This window comes from Caenorhabditis elegans, chromosome IV, assembly GCF_000002985.6.
Source record: "Caenorhabditis elegans chromosome IV".
NCBI lineage: Eukaryota > Metazoa > Nematoda > Chromadorea > Rhabditida > Rhabditidae > Caenorhabditis > Caenorhabditis elegans.
The window spans coordinates 12,093,882-12,110,524 of record NC_003282.8 but is presented as its reverse complement, the minus strand read 5'-3'; the positions used below and the strand labels follow the sequence as shown (position 1 = coordinate 12,110,524).

Genomic DNA, 16,643 nt, shown 5'->3' with positions numbered 1-16,643 from the left:
TATCAAAAGAAAGTGAAAAAGGGAAGAAAGTAACTTCCATGAACTTATTTTTTTTTCTCCTAAAATTTTACACTTTTCCCGTATCAGAAGATACCGTTTGTTTCGAAGAAGACGTTTACACCATTTCCCTGCGTCTCTATCAAAGCCTTCAGTCTTTTCAATTTACACAACACACAATGCCTCAAAAATCCAGCAAAAAACTGAAACCGATTTACTGTTACTGTAACAAAAATGTAGTATAAAAGAAGGATAGATTGTTGGAAAAAGGACAAGACAACAATGTCGACGGCTCGTTATCTCGTCTCAATTGCAGCTGCGGCTTCAACTTTTGCAGTTCTTGCATCAATTGTTTCATTGGTTTATCTCGTCAATGATGTCAACAATTACTATGATGATGTGACCAGAAACATTGAAAATTTCAAGGTAAGATTTGGCTCTGAGCTAAAAACAATTGGCACGTCAATCTAGAAAAAGCCATTTGAAAACTCATTTTTTGAGAAATTTAAACTGTTTCAGATTTATGAGGTTATTCGAGTAATGTTGCAAAACGTATTTAAATACATTTATGACGTCACAGCTGTATGAAATTACATGTTTTTATGTATTTTGATACAGTTGTGACGTCATTTTTCTACACTTTTTAATTTTGTGAGACAACTTGAATAACCCATATAACTTGACATTTGTCAATTTAAAAATACGAAAACACTACTAAGCATTTTTCATTTTGATTATATAGTTAAGATACTTTCATTCAAAGAGCTCTAAAATTCATTTTTCAAAAATTTGGCAATTGCCAAAACTTTTACTGAAAACTCTAAGAAAAAACATTTTAGACGTAACTGCATAAATTAATAGATTTTCTTAAATTCCGACATTTCAGGACGATGCTAATACCGTCTGGCACCAAATGATGACTGTTGTCCCACAAGGAGGCAAGCAACGTCAAGTCTACGAGTCCCTGTTCGGTCGTACCAAGCGTCAAGCTGCCCAATGTAACTGCGGAGCCAACTCTGCTGCCAGCAACTGCCCAGCTGGACCACCAGGACCACCAGGAGCTCCAGGAGAGGACGGAGATCACGGATTGGTTGGAGAGGATGGAACTCCAGGAGCTGATGGAAACCTCGGTGTTCCACTTTCTGCTAATGGATGCATTGTGTGTCCAGCTGGACCACCAGGACCACCAGGTCAACCAGGACAGAATGGACAACGCGGAAGTGATGGACAACCAGGACAAGATGCTATGGGAGGAGGACAAGGAGCTCCAGGACCACAAGGACCAGCTGGAGATAATGGACAACCAGGAAGACCAGGAAATGACGGACGACCAGGAGCTCCAGGAGCACCAGGAACTCGATCTGTTGGACGCCCAGGAACCGCTGGATCTCCAGGACCACAAGGACCACCAGGACAAAACGGAAATGACGGTCAACCAGGAAATGATGGAGCTCCAGGACAACCAGGACAGCCAGGACCAGACGGACACCCAGGACAACCAGGAAACGCTGGACCACCAGGAACTCCAGGAGCTGCTGGACAACCAGGAGGTGATGCTGCCTACTGCCCATGCCCATCCCGTTCCTCAGTTGTTCGTGCTCAAGCCGCTGTTGCTCGCAACCGTCACGTCGCCGCTAGACATCGTTCGGTTTCCCGTAGAAAGGCAGTTGCCGCCAGAAGATCCAAGGCTCGTCGTGTTGTTGCTGCCAAGCACCGTGCCGTTGCCAAGAGACATCGTGCCGTCCAAAAGGCTTAAATCATTCCTTTTCAGTAATAAACATAGATTGCATTCAATTTAACATGTTTTCCAATATTTACAAGAAATTCGTAACATCAATACAGAAACCTACAAATTTATACTTGAAGGGGAAATTTTCTTGAATATATTCTGAAACGACTTGAAATGAGGCGCATTCAAATACAAGGTATGAAATAATGTAGTGTTCTGTTTGATTAAATTTAATCCAAGAGTCTACGAGTTTTGGAAGCGAAAAAACTAATTATTTGCAAAGTTACCTTGAAAAACTTAAACACCGTTTTCGCCTTTTTCGATCACTTAAAAAAGGAAAAATCTACATTTCTGCTGAAATTACATCCTCTTTATCATGTGGAAGAAAGTTATTATTAACAGTACCCAAATTATCAATTTATTTTTCAACAAGTAATCATTCAAACATCAATTCACATCAGTTTTCAATAAATGCGGAGATTTATCACTTCCTTTGATAGAATTATCACCAGCGTTGCTCATTTTTGCCATTCTCGATCCAAATTGCATTGCCTGTTTCGGAGCATCATATGGGGATCCCAACATTTTCACTGTCTCTCGGAGCAATTGTTTCTCTCCAACTCCACGTGGCAATGATAGATCCCATTTGGAATCGACTGGAAGTGCGTTGAGCCAAGTGACTACGGTATCTTCGAGAAGTGGAGATCTGAAATATAACAAAAATCATATTATTTTTTTTATTAGGAGATTTTGAAAACTTACAAAATGGTCTTCCCAAGTTGAGCAGCAACTCTAGCATCTCTTCCTCCATTTCTCGATCCCAGCCTTCGCAATTCATTTTCACATTCTTCCGCTACATTTTCTGGAATTTGTTCCTTCTCAAATCGAGTTCGATGCCTTGCGTATCCGGCAAGAAGTTCATCTGCTCCTGATCCCAGAAGGCATGTAGTTGCAGGTGACCTCACTGATTGTTGATTCTCACTATCAACTCCTTCGGCTCTGACAGCAAACCACAGAACACAAGACAGTGAGTCATCAAGTACTGAACTCGCTGGTTGAGCTGCATCTGAGATAGATTCTTTGCGATTCACTTCGAGGGTTTGGCTATCAACGTTGACAAGAATGAGGCGAAATTGGCGAGTTGGGTATGCAGTTCGAAATGATTCCAGCGCCTTTCTGGCACGTTTACGATCAGGTGCTTGTTCACATTCCTATAAAATATAGATTTATTATTCGATATTAAATTAAAATAAAAACTCACTTTCTCACTATTACCAAATGCCACATTAATTAGATCAATTTGCATATTCTCTGGAACACTTGAATGTACAACATGAGCAACAAATGTAGAATCGACACCTCCAGACAAGCATACTGCCACGTGGCTTTCATGATCTAAAGTTAGATGTTATAAAAGCGATTTCATTAGAAAAAACAAACAATTTTTCAATAGAATCTTAGTCGCATCGATAACTTTTTGAAAGAGATCTTTGGTATTAAATGAGTCAATTTCTCCTCCAGTTGATCTACTAACATTCAATAATCCATGTTTCTTGTTGACCACAATTCGAGAGATATCCGACCCAGAAAAGTAGCCATCCAATACATTCTGTAATGATATAGCATTTATTGTCAGAAATAAGTAATAAATGCCTAAGCATCAAATATAGTAAAACTTTTAAAAATATGGAATTGTTTTTTCAACTAATTAATTATATTTTTATTTGTATTAGGTAGAATATCGTCCGTGGGGATTTTGTATAAATATCAATGTTTTGGTAATTTGTATTAAATTTGGACGTTTTGAAGAATTTCGAGCATTGTGGCAGGTTTGAACTCCTATTACGGGAACACAAAATTCTGAGAATGTGTATTTATTGCGAAAAAATTTTGACGCGCAAAATATCTCGAAGCGAAAACTACATCAATTATTTAAATGACTACTGTAGAGCTTGTGGTGATTTACGGGCTTGAAATTCGATATGATTTTTTTTTCGAATATCGACAGTGATTTTCAATTTTCGAAAAATTTTCCTTCGTTTCTTCGTAGGATTTTCTAATTTTTTGCTGAATTTTGATATTCAATCGATAAATAAAGTATTTTTGTCATTTCGAAAATCGAGCCCCGTAAATCGACACAAGCTCTACAGTAGTCATTTAAATAATTACTGTAGTTTTCGCAACAAAATATTTTGCGCGTCAAATATGTTGCGCAATATGCATTCTCAGGTTTTTCATAATAGAATGTTTGAAAAAAAAACCATACTATGATTAGAATTCAAAAATCGTAGAAAACCACTTTTTTACCGACACATCCGAAATTATAATGAAGAAAACGAGAATTCACCAATTCTTGCTTGAAATTTGAATTTTTTAAAAAGTTTCTATTCGGACATTTCAACACTTTACGAATTCTGAAAATTTTCCGAATTTCAGCAGTTCATCGGAAAATTTTCGGTTTTTTAAAAAAGAATATTCAGGCAAATTCTCCACTGGCGGTACTTCATATAAAATTGCACAAACCTCTGGATACTCGTCAAGATATGAATAAATAACTGGATCAGTTGAATCAAGACTAAAAACAGTCACTTGTCCGAATGGAATTTCAATCCATTTCCCAGATGTTTCTGGCTTTGTTCTACATCCAAAAATCATCGATTCGAAATTAAAAACCAAAGATTGTCTTCCAAAAACATCTCTTCCAATGAAAAGTTTTTTCAATTTCTGATTATAATAAATAATGCTCCAGGATCCTTGTTGCTCCAGAATTTCATTAACAATACTATTAACTGATCCATTTGAGAGTTTTGAAACATGAAGTTGTGAGGTGGTTCCAGAATAAACAAGATAATCTTCTTCAATCATTTTGATATATCCTTTTAATTCCTCGCCCAATGTTTCATCCTTTAAATGCCACCATCGATTGTAATCAATGCCCATTCTGAATTTCAGTTCTTTTTCCAAATTTCATAATAACTGGCAATAAGAAATCTCAGAATATTGACAGAAAAAAAAAATAGTTTCAAAGTCATTGCATTTAAAATTGGATAGTTTTATTACTACAAAGAATGAAAAAGACACTATCTCACAACATAATAGTCCGGGATATCGATTGAAGTAAATCATCATCAAAAAAAAGAAGCGGGAAGTGTTTTTGCGTTGAATCACAGAAAAAAATGAACTCGTTATTCTGAGGGTACTAGTACTCGAAACTATACAAGATTTTGAAGCAAAAAAAAAGAATATGAATAAAAATAGGATAAAGGCAACTGTGTGTCGATCGATAGTCGATAATTTAATAACCCATATGCTAAATGAAGACAGAGTGAAACTGGAACCAATAAATAAAATAAATATGGCTACTGGAGGGTGACGTGGCTATTCCACGGTGGCTTGTGGAATATTTTGAAGAAGGAAGAGTGTTTGATATGATTTGATTGTCTTGATCAGTTGATGTTCCAGTTGAGGATCAGCATGGCAGCAAGGCATCACATCAACAACCGATGGAAATAGTGAAACTAAGTGCGAGTAGAGTTCAGTCATTTTTGGATCTCTTGCAAGTCGTGCAATTAGTGAGTCAACAGCTTGAAGTGCAGATATGATTTCTAGTATTCTGGATCTAGGTAAACGAAGATCTCCAGCAGCAGACCAATCTTTGCAGAAATCAGACATAACCTAAAATCAGAGTAGTTTGTGTCTTTATCGGACCTATTTTTGATCCTACCTGTGTGCATCTTTGTAAAAGACTTGTCACAGCAACATTTCCAAGAATTCCTCTTCCTTCGTCTTCTTCAGTATTTGTATGTGCTCCATCAGATGACATCAATAGAGCATCAAAACAGGCCTTTGCCAGCTCATTTCGTTGAGTATGCGAGTCTGAAGCTGAATTCGAGGGTTGTTACCGAGTACACCGAAAACATGCAATCAGAATGGAGAAATGTGGAAAGGAATACCAACACCAACTAGTTTTGTGAGAAGTGTTAGAAGTAAAAAGAAGACGATTTCTCTCGAGCACTTACCAAGAACATCTGTAGAATCGATTTGTGAAATGGAGCCACGATGAAGTAGTGCAATCAGCCGTTGAACATCTTCTTGTGGTAAACGGGATGCATATGCGAGCATTTCACTTCGAATTATTTCAATTGCCTGACATTCCATTAGTTCATCACGTTTTCTTTCGTCTGCTGCCAGTCTCGTTGACTTGCTAGAACCGCAGCGAAAAATCAAAGATTAGAATTTTAAATTAATTGCATTTCTATTTAAGCTATATAAAGAGTGAAAAATTTAAAAATTTCCATAACGAAAATTACATATTTTCAATAAAAATATATAGTTTTCTTTTTTTCGTACATTTTTCAACACAAGTGTTTTTTTTTCAAATTTCTAACAATCGATGTTTTGAATTTCTCTGAAAAAAATTCGAAAAACCGAAAAAATTGAAGAATATTTTCGATTGAAACTATTGATCCATATTCAACATTTAGCAATTTCGCCCAAAAACTACGGTACCTGGTCTTGACACGACCAGTTTTTGCAAATACAAGAGACTATTCGTCTTAAAGGATTACTGTAGCTCACGATTTAAAAAAAATTCTATTCAAGTGAAACATAAATTTTAAAGGCAAACAACGCCGGGTTTGGAACGAAATACAGCTGTAGAAAAAATATAGAAATACTTCTAAAATTATTTTTTTTTAAACTAAAAATGCTGGTTTTTCGAGTCTCAAACAGCAAAAAAAATATTGCGAGCTTTTGCGATTTTTCCCTCAAAAATACAGTATGTGTACCTTTGAAAAATCAATTTTTTTTTGTTTTTTTTTGAATTGTAGTCATTCTCAATTTTTTTAAAATTTGAATTAGTTTGTAAATTTTGATGTTTTGATTTTTTTTTTCGAAATATGAGACTTGGAAAATGTATCTAAATGTTCTTAATTTATCTGAAAGTCATCGAAAAAGCTTTAATCTAAAATTAGTATGTATATTTTTGAAACAGAATTTTTTCGATAGTTCAGAAAATCAAGCATTTGAAAGAAAAGTTATTTAAATGTTTCTTTCGAATTAATACTGAAGAAGCCTTCTATTACACCTATACTAATTTTCCCCATGAGACTTTTTTTGTTGAAAATTTCCAAAATCAAATCTAAAATAACTTACTTTGGAGTAAAAAGCCATCTTTCCATAGTATCACAAATTGCAGACCATAAACCTCGAAAAACTTCTGGATTCTGACGAGCATATGGAATGGATGTTCTCAAGACAGACATCAGAGAAGTTGCAGCAAGTTTCCAAGTACTTGCAGAGATACAAGTGTACTTCATGTAAAGTGGTTCTCCGAGGAATTTTATGATATCAATAGCAATGAGCGAGTTGGCAACTTCTGGATTCTGTGATGTTGAAGTAAAGAATTCGATTGCAATTCGGAGAGAATATTCGGAAAATGGAACAATTGTAGTCAGGGCGTAGTCTCTCTGAAAATTTAAATTATTTATTCAAATTAAATAATTCTTTGCTTTGTTATACCCAACATGGTCTCAGAAGGGCGAATTTAAAAATAATATTTCTCAAAATTTCGAAAAAAGCCAAATTCTGCTAAAATCTTATTTTTCAAAGAAATTTATATTTTTCTTATTTTTTTTCTTTCGCATAACCGTAATACGATAAAAATTGAATGTTTTTGGTACCAACTGTGGTTACTTAATAAAGATTTTTTTTTCGATTTTTCGATTTTCCCAGCGAAAAAACAAAAATATTCCGTCTATCGATTTGTCTAAAATTGAAATTTTTTGACAAGCATGTAAATTAACGCGAGATCAACTAATAAAATATGTACGATTTTTGCGAAATTTCGTTTTTTTTTTGAAATTTTGACCTGTCATAATTGTTTTTGATCAGCACCTTTTTCGAAATTCGTGCACATTTTGAGTCCATACGAGCAATATTCCTTCAATAAAAAACACTTACATAGCTCTTCTGTCCACCAGGCGCAACTTTATTCGGAGAAATTCGTTGTGTTGCCATACTTGCAAATTTCAGCAAAAGTCGTATTTGATCCGGAATAGCGGCTCGCAGAGATGTTCCTGATAGTGTACATTCAACAAATACAATTTTAACAGCTTCCAAAAGAGCTTCCTGTGTCGGTGTCAGATGTGTAGTAGCTGATGGAAGTACAAATGGTGCTTGTTCTGATGGAATGGGTACATTCATCATACTTTCCAGTACTGCTGGCAGACTTTCATATTTTAAATCGTCTACAGTAATACTTTTGGCAACTTTGTCGAATAATGGAGGGAACACATGAAGAATCGCTGTGAGATGAGAAGGTCCGGGAACATAGATTCCTGGAGCAAGCGATGCTAACGAAGACGATGATGAATTCATTCTTGGAGTTGAAGAAATTGATTTCGAATCAGCATTCACTGAATTTGCCATTGCAGCACATCCTTGTCTAGCCAATCCTCTTGAAATTCTCAGCCAAACTTTCCAAGATTCAACCCATTGGGCTTGTGGTAACTCGGGTGTAATTGCATCAATAGTAGAATCAGATCCATTGCTTTTTTCATGACTATTTACATTCAACGTCTGTGATGAGATTTTTCCGAGTAAAACTTCCTGATAACTTCGAATTGCTGATAGTGATAGTTCGGCATTTTCGTAGCACGCAGCCCAATCCAAATATCCTAGAAATGCTTCCCAAACAGCACCAAAGTCATTCAACGCGAGCAAAGATTTTCGTTGAGAATTGAAAATTTTGGATATAGCAGAAATGGTATGAATGCATGTTTCCGTCCATTGCTTCTGTTCTGTATCTCTCGAATGATGCATTATCAGTTCTCCATTTGATTTTTCCGTAGATGCACATCTTGTCTGTGATCGAACTTTGTCAAGTAATGGAATCATTATCTGCCATATAACACTATGCCATGCAGCAGATCGAAGTGCATGTCCATGTGCTGTGACTGTTTGTAGAAGAGTTTGACACGCTGATTTTCGTACAGCAAAGCGAGAGTCTACACATGATTCGGAGAGGCACGTGTACAGTACCATCCACACAGCTTCGGAAGCATCGTTTCCAACGGATTCCATTTTTCGGTAAATGAAGTCGGAAATCGTCCACTGAAAATATTAGGATTAATTATCGTAAAACTTGAAAAAAAGTTATTGCGGTGTCGTCTGAAAGACGCGTGGATTTGTTGGAATGGGTCTCGCCACGATATTGTTTGGTACCGTTATTCTATTAATTCAGGACTATTATGGGATCACAAAATTCGAAGAATGCATATTGCGCAACATATTTGACGCACAAAGTATCTCGTAGCGAAAGCTGTTGTCGATTTACTCGATTTTTTCCATTTTCTTTAGTTTTTTCGTCATTAATGTGTTTTATTTTAATATTTTAATCGAATTATAATAACTGATTTCTGTAAATCGGCTTCAGCTCTACAGTAGCCAGTTAGAGAGTCAGTGTAGTTTTCGCTGTTTCTGCTCGTGGCGAGAACCATTTAATCGAATCTTTGCGTCTTTAAGCACGCGTTATAAAAATTGGAAATTACGATACGGTATATATTATGATAATTTTTTAAGAACAAAAAATAATATAATTTTAACTCACCAGCAATGTTAACGCAGACAAGGAAATGTTTTGGTCCGTGTTCTGCTTGGAATATCGTGAAATCGCTTCGACAAGCCCCGAAATACAATCAAAAGGAATTGATTGTAGAAAATCAGATGACACGAGACGAAGACCAAGATATCCTTGTCGTACCAGAGACAGCTCACACCTTAAAATATAAAATGTATAATTAAAAACTTCAAAAGAAAAACTCACTCAGTATCACTATCAATGATGGCTGAGATAATTTGTATAACATTGGGCCATGACGTCGAAAGTAAGAAAGCACCATCAGTTTGCATTAGTGACATTACACAATCGAGTTGTCTCCGACGAACTTGAATATGAGGAATTGAACAGAGAGCTAGAAGCGATGAAATTATCATTTCCTGTTGACTTTTTGCATCCATTGAAGTTTTCGATTTTACAGCATGTTTTGCTAGTGAAGTCAGTGCAACTGCTGCCCAATCACGCATTGATACAGAAGTATGATTGCACACCTGAAATTAGATCATTGAAGTTCAGTAAAATTTATTTCCAAACAGGCAAGTCTAGCAGTTCTACAAAATGATCCAGTGTGGCTTCACAATATATTTTTTTAATGTTTAAAATTTAATGATAAAGACATGATATCTGAAAAAATTTAAAAATTTACTCAAAAACTGTCATGACAATTGCCGGAAAAATTTCGGCATGTTTAAACTTTCATACAATTTTTGAGCAACATTTTAATTGTTTCAACTTTAAAAAAATTTTCAGACAAAGCACAATTTTTTTACATTTTAAATATTACTAAATTACAATGAAAACTATTAGAAGAACTGGTTCATTTTGCTGGCCGCACCCCTGATTCCAACAAACCTTGATAAAATGATTAGCAGCTTTTTGCCAAAATACTTGAAGTCTCATCAATGAAAGTGAGCAAACTTTATAGAGAACTGCAAGAGGAAACAGAGAACTTTCTCTTCCAGTAGCTGCAACAGCGAGACTTTCATCAGAAAGACGAATAAGGGCATCTATCACAGAAAGAAACGATTTGTCTGGTAGTGCAGCGATTGCAGGTGCTACTTTATCCATTAATGATGATAGCATTGCTATGTCAGAAAGTGCTGCATTTGTCACCACAGTTGGTACATTCGAATGATCATCTCTTGTTTCTCGTTCAAATTGTCCAACTTGTGTCGGCCGCATTGCAAGAAGCCAAGAAAGATGCTCACAAGTTGCCATACACAGATACCACAGATTGTTGAGTTCCTTGATGTGTGTAGTGATTGAGGCGATAAAAGTTCGAGCAGCTTGCAAATTTTTCGAAGTGAGCAATACTTGCTTATTCCATAATTCTGTTGAAACTACAGGGCATGGACATGGAGGCCCTGATGCTGTAACTTGGGTCGTCGATGGCCATGCTTCCAAATCAAATACTTGCTCCGAAACTGGAGCATCCCGTTTATTGGCTGGACTTGGTGGTGCGATTCCTGCGAATTGATTCAGGTATGATGGTGATGGTAAGCTCATTATTGCCAGAACATAGACACTTCTATGAAGATCAGCATCAGCTCCAACTCGACATCCAGCAGATATAAGAGTCGAGAGACAACATAGTAATTGATCGCTCACAATTTCATCTGTACTGGCAGCTAGAAGACTTCCGATTGCAGCTAGAATACTTGGCTGAGAATTTGCATATGCGACTTTTGCAATTTCCAGCTTGGTTTCTGAACTTCCAGCTTCACTATTCTCATCGACAAGACACAGTTTATCGATTGCAGCATAAACAGCTTGAGTCATATCACAAAGAGCTACACAGCATCGAGAAAGTACATAACCTTCTGGAATGGCAACTGCATCCATACGATCAAGAGAGTCCAGTCTGAAAATGAGATTTTTAATGAAGAATATGATTTGTTTTCGACTAACAAAATTGTTTTCTTTGATGTCAGATGTTCCACGTATGGAACCCATAATCCTTTGCTCAAGAATCCAGGTCCTCCATCTTCTTGGCTTCTATCTATTTCATTTTCTTGGTCTGAAAAAAAACTGTGATTGTAAATAAATAAATATTACACCATACACGAAATTTTACGCACAAACTACGGTAACAGGAAAATAAAACAAACATTTTGGGTTGCATGCATGTGTGCGCCTTCAAAGAGTACTGTAGTTTCAAATTCTGGTTTCTGTGGAATTTGTACCAATTATTACAATTTGTCGTGTCGAGACCAAGAACGTCGTCAAAAAAATTCCGATATTTCGGTTTTTCAGAGATAATTTTTAAAATCGGAGTTTTAAAAAAAAAATGTTTCGGGAATTATCTGAAAAGTTCAAAATGTTTTCAAACTTTGTTTATGTTGAAAAAAACAAGAAGAAAACGTATATAATTTTCTTTAAAATATGGCCAAAATATTTTGGAATTTCGAGCGGTTTTCCGAGAAAATCGATTTTTTTTCGGAATGTCGGAAAATCAAATAAAAAACGAAAATTTAGATTTTTGAAGCCGAAAAACCAAAATGTTTGTTTTTTTTTTCAGAAAATCGGAATAGCAACATCCTTGGTTTTCATCCTTAGACCTGTTACCGTATTTTTGCATCTGAGAAATATTTCGAACGTACCACTGGAAAATGTCGTACAGACAAGACACTGCTGAACAACAGTAGATAATCCAATTGCAACTTGTTCGAGAACATGCGTCGAATTAGGACGACAATCAAAAGATTCAGTCATCCATTTGACAAGATCCGTACTCGAAACAATTCGATGCAAAGATTCTAGGGCTAAAGGTCTCTGCCATCCTTTCCTATCTCCATCCACAAACTTCAGTAGTGTTGATATGAAAATTTCGCATTCTGTGTGCTAAAATTTGAGAAAGCTTCGATTAGAACTTCAGTAATACTACGGTAGCTTACAAGAATTGTCTGATAGAACTGTACAATAAGAGTGACAATCCGAACGAGACGCATTGAAATTGGAAAAGATTGCCGTTCATGAGAAATTGTTGGTGGGTAATTGTTGAATGACGCATTGCTGGTTCGAGATGATGGATGTTGAGAAGAAATGTGCATAGCTTTCACGTTTGGAGAGAACAACCGAATTATTAATGGACACACATCGTCTTTGAGCAAATCACCGAATTCGGTGTGCTGAAAATTTAATATTAATGTTTTTTTCCGTATAATAACGTTTTTTGCTCAACTTACTCTAATAAATACTGAAGGAAATCCTTTAAGAAGTGATTCCAGCAATTCCAATCCTAGAGTCCGCGTTGTTTCCTGTATTCCAACTAGCCAAATTGGAGCTTCTCCATTGATCAAAAGGCATAAATCCTTGAACAACATGTATGCATCAGCAGCACAAGGTCTCAAAGTTGGTGGAGCTGCACGTGGACTCGGTCGCCCTCCAGATGGATTTACAACAGTTAGTTCCGTGGAAAAAATCCCATCTTCTTGAATAACTCTCTCGAAAACCGTAGAGACAAGCTGACGAACTGCAGCAGAAGCGGCATTTATTACAATTGGATCTTTGGCAAAATGAAGACGGAAGCACATAACGATACACTGAAAATGAAAAATAAGAATATTTAATTGTTTAAAATATTTTTTCATACTTTAGCCAGTGTGTTACCAGTGACAATTAATTCAGAAGAAACAAGTGGAGGGACTGTTTGAAGAACTCGCAATTCCTCGCATTCTGCTTCCACTAGGGACCATAATTCATTAGTTACAATTGTGGCGCCGTTCTGAAAAAAAAACATTAAAAAATTAAAATTCAAAAATGTATAGGCAATTGGTGTCTGACAGTTTTACAGAATGATTTTTTTATTTGAATTTAGCGATTTCATATAGAAAGATATTTGCTTTATCTGAAAATTACGTTTATTTCAGTCGGAACAATTCAAAAAATGTCTGAAAGTTGAGAATTGCCGCAAAAAATCTGAATTAAATGTCGAGTTTTTCCACCTGAAATAAAAGTGATTTTCAAATAAAGCAAGTAATTTTCTAGGTGAAATAGCTAAATTTCAATGAAAAATCTAGGGAGCACAAGCCACACGGGCTCATTCTGGAGAACTGCCGGTCACCAATTGCCACGCATCACGGATCCAATCCTACCTGACTGAGAATCCTATGCTGTACAAGTCTCTGAATTCCTTGCAAAGCGATTTGCACAAGCCTCGTGTGTCTAGTTTCACATGAGAGCACTAATGGATGTAAAAGTTCGGTGCAAGCAGCTCGGAGATTTGTGATCAGAACCGTATCACCGACAGACGCTGTACTGATATTTCGAATCCGAACAACACCCGATTCGGCTGCTTCTTTTACATGATTCTGCTTCTTTTTTGCTTCTTGTGATAAAAGACGAAGATCGCCTAGAAGTGCTTCAACCAGTTTCTTCGAATCTACCGCATTTATTGACATTTCTGAAAAATGATTTTTAATTCAAAAATAATTGTGAAAAAGGTAATGAAAAGAAATGAACAACTTGTGGAATTAATAAAAAAATCAATGCTCTTAAAAATAAATATTTATTATTTATCCATTCAATTAAAAAAAGGATAGCAGAGATCATTTCAACGTGAAAAAGAGCCACCAGCAGCAGTATATTAAAACATTTTGGAGATGACATGGGATTCAAATAAAAAGATTATGGCAAGTTGAATGTGTGTGACTAATTATGAATTTAAAGAGGAAATTTTAGTGTTATTCGATATGGAACACGAAGTTTGGAAGGAAGAGTACAAGATTGGAATGATTGGATAGATTGAAAAAAATATCACATTAGAGCTCTGGAACAGGCACCTGTTTCGATGCTAAATACGGAATGATATTTCCTGGCGCCCATTGAGAAACCGTATACACAGAATTTTCGTAGAATTGCATTCCGATCGTTGCAGCAGTACGGAAAATCTCGCCAGAAGATGCTGGAAATTGTTGAGCGAGAACGGCGAGAATACAGATAGCGAGGCAGATGAAGGTTTGTAGAAGCATCATGAGAGTTCCCTCAGTTTTCGGAAAAACGGACTGTTCGTGCCAAGATGGTAGCAACTCTTTGTCAGCTGATTCCAACTGTGAAGAAAATGCATTTTTATCTTTGCTGACTTTTGGAACAAAATCCTTCCACACAATACTAAGAAGTTGAAGAGCACCATCAATTCGTTTCCAATGTTGAATATGGAAAAATGCATAGGCCAGTGCTTCAGAGTCTCCACGTTTCAAAAAGTGTTCAGGTGGCATTATCATTGATCGAAGTTCGAGAAGATATGGTGGAACATGTGGATTGAACTCCATTGCACGAGTCAGTGCTTCGATTGCAGTTTGTTCAGCAGAAGAAAGTCCACGACGAATTGATGAGTCTGCAGCGCAGCGGAAACTGAAAATCAGATGTTAATTGGGCATTTTTGTTTGTCTTTCAAAATCTTATTTCAAAAACTTACTTCTCTGCAACAGCTCGAACCTTCAACAAGGCTGATGTATAACTCATCGCGGCTGATCTTGGTTCACGAAGTTCATAGGAGCAGGGAGCACCATATCCATCATATCTTACAAGCAAATTCTGAACATCTGCATATGCCTGAACTTCTAAGCATGCTTCTATGAGATTGTCTTGCACAGATAACAACGTTGAAAGAGATTGGTCTCGCGACAGCTGAAATTTTTTTTTTGAATTTGTATTAAAATTTCAAAGAATTCCTTACATCTCGAAAGCCTTTGATAGCTTCACGAAGTCGTCCTTGTTTTCTTGCACACATTGCCAACCTTCTTTTAATGTATGTTTGAATCGTCAAATCACGCTCTGAATATCAGTTTTTTGGTATTTTTTAAATAGAAATTCAAGATAAGCTCACTTCTAACAGCATCTCCATTTTGCGCATAACTGGCAATTTGATTGTTGGAATAGGAATTCAAAGTGGACTCAATGGCACGGAGAGCTCGACGAAGAAGATTTTCAGCTTGAGACACGGTTTCAGATTCTTCTTCTGCTAAGAGGACAAGTGCCGATGCACATTCCGGATTGATTGCCAACGCTGCTCGGGCGGTTTGAATTCGCTCTTCGCTTTCTCGCTCTCGCCATGCTACTTGCATTACTGAATTTTAAAACTTTTGCTTTTTTTTTAAATTTAAAAAACAATCCATACTTTCATATTCTGCTCTACCTTGATCTTCATCACACATGAACAATGACTGATGGTCCTGAGCGGATAAATTCATGTCATAATATGTTAATGGCTCTGAATTTGTTTCCTTTCGAAATCGATTGTACTCGGCTGCTCGAAACAGCGCCATCGGATTCCGCCAGACTTTGCATTCTGAAATTTTTCGTTTTGAAATAATAGAGATTTTTTTATTATAATTATTTATTAGGAAAGTATTAATTATTTCAAATTCCGATATGAGTTTGTGTTAATTGACATTTTGAGCCATACCTGGGACGGTTTTCGTATTTTCGATGCTTTCGTCGTTATCAGATCCCTCTTCGTCTCCTGCATCGATTCCGGCGTTGCTGAAACAAAAATTGAAGCTTAAAACGTGAAAATATGAAAAATCAACTCACTTCTTAAAGTACCACCATTCGAAAATTAGAATTATCCCTGATACCAAACTGGAGGTTCCTGTCAATGCCACGTAGAACTTTGGTGTTAGATTGTTGAAGTACGACGTCGCTGTAACTGCACGGGACATAGAAAAGAAAAGTCTTAATTTAAACTATAGACTAACCACTTTCAAGCGACTCTGATATCTTGAGTGGTCCTCGCAAAGCGAAGAGAAGCACTGCAACAAGTGCGATCCATAGGAGCCACAGGAAGGTCCATGAACAGGCCATGACCCCTAAAACACTCCAATATTAGGAAATATAAAAACTAAAAAGGCTTTGAGAGAAAAAAAAATCGATAAGAGATGAAATTGATCGGATCATTTTGCTCATTTTCGTGATGTGTAGGAAGCTAAAATTAAAAGGCTTTAATTTTGTTTGAAAGTTCTCAATTTCTTGTACCGCGCATGAAATAATAGTCAAAAATATTACTTTTAAGGCAAGATGCAACTTATTATCCGACAGCCGGTTGGTGGTTGTTGGTGACGTGCCAAAACAACGCAGAGAGAGAGACCGCGAGACATGGAAGACGGACGAGAAATCGATTCAATTCAAACCCTACGGCCGCGGCCTTGAGCAAATTTGTATTCTTTTACGTTAGCTAAAATATTTAACATTTCCGCATAAAACGCAAATTTTCATATTCGCAGCCTTAGTCTTTTTGAATTTACAGATTATTTTACGCTTGGTCGCTAATATATTATTTAAAACATATGTTTCTAATTT

At 36.5% G+C, this 16,643-nt stretch overlaps 4 protein-coding genes across 6 annotated transcripts; 1 reads left to right on the top strand and 3 right to left on the bottom strand.

The window, feature by feature from the left end:
• Positions 1-85: 85 nt before the first annotated feature.
• Positions 86-1,791, top strand: col-129 (the record flags this gene model as incomplete). 2 transcript variants are annotated; one of them, NM_069896.8, is made up of 2 exons in its annotated part: positions 86-423; positions 884-1,791. In NM_069896.8, 2 exons carry the CDS (start codon positions 280-282, stop codon positions 1,751-1,753), a joined length of 1,014 nt encoding a protein of 337 aa, NP_502297.1. The 2 variants fall into 2 exon arrangements, with proteins under 2 accessions (NP_502297.1, NP_001368475.1); NM_001380478.1 differs by lacking the exon at positions 86-423 and having other exon boundaries at positions 914-1,753.
• A 340-nt stretch (positions 1,792-2,131) lies between these two features.
• M18.3 (Asparagine synthetase domain-containing protein) lies at positions 2,132-4,667 on the bottom strand. Its single transcript, NM_069895.9, has 5 exons — positions 4,250-4,667; positions 3,167-3,335; positions 2,988-3,121; positions 2,489-2,937; positions 2,132-2,432 (listed from the first exon to the last, which is right to left on the bottom strand). The coding sequence occupies exons 1-5, from the start codon at positions 4,664-4,666 to the stop codon at positions 2,174-2,176; spliced, it is 1,428 nt and encodes a 475-aa protein (NP_502296.1). The 5' UTR covers position 4,667; the 3' UTR covers positions 2,132-2,173.
• A 95-nt stretch (positions 4,668-4,762) lies between these two features.
• mon-2 (Monensin-resistant homolog 2) lies at positions 4,763-13,746 on the bottom strand. 2 transcript variants are annotated; one of them, NM_001268693.3, is made up of 14 exons: positions 13,439-13,746; positions 12,937-13,068; positions 12,530-12,886; positions 12,239-12,472; positions 11,945-12,185; positions 11,253-11,361; positions 10,197-11,205; positions 9,552-9,835; positions 9,336-9,504; positions 7,688-8,839; positions 6,881-7,194; positions 5,746-5,930; positions 5,451-5,602; positions 4,763-5,401 (listed from the first exon to the last, which is right to left on the bottom strand). In NM_001268693.3, the coding sequence occupies exons 1-14, from the start codon at positions 13,742-13,744 to the stop codon at positions 5,105-5,107; spliced, it is 4,941 nt and encodes a 1,646-aa protein (NP_001255622.1). In that variant the 5' UTR covers positions 13,745-13,746; the 3' UTR covers positions 4,763-5,104. The 2 variants fall into 2 exon arrangements, with proteins under 2 accessions (NP_001255622.1, NP_001255623.1); NM_001268694.3 differs by having other exon boundaries at positions 4,764-5,401; positions 5,451-5,608.
• Positions 13,747-13,832: 86 nt separating this feature from the next.
• F11A10.5 (Protein ST7 homolog) lies at positions 13,833-16,153 on the bottom strand. The gene is made up of 8 exons (NM_069893.5): positions 16,043-16,153; positions 15,879-15,993; positions 15,751-15,827; positions 15,463-15,633; positions 15,172-15,411; positions 15,022-15,119; positions 14,761-14,972; positions 13,833-14,696 (listed from the first exon to the last, which is right to left on the bottom strand). Exons 1-8 carry the CDS (start codon positions 16,146-16,148, stop codon positions 14,105-14,107), a joined length of 1,611 nt encoding a protein of 536 aa, NP_502294.1. The 5' UTR covers positions 16,149-16,153; the 3' UTR covers positions 13,833-14,104.
• Positions 16,154-16,643: the final 490 nt, after the last annotated feature.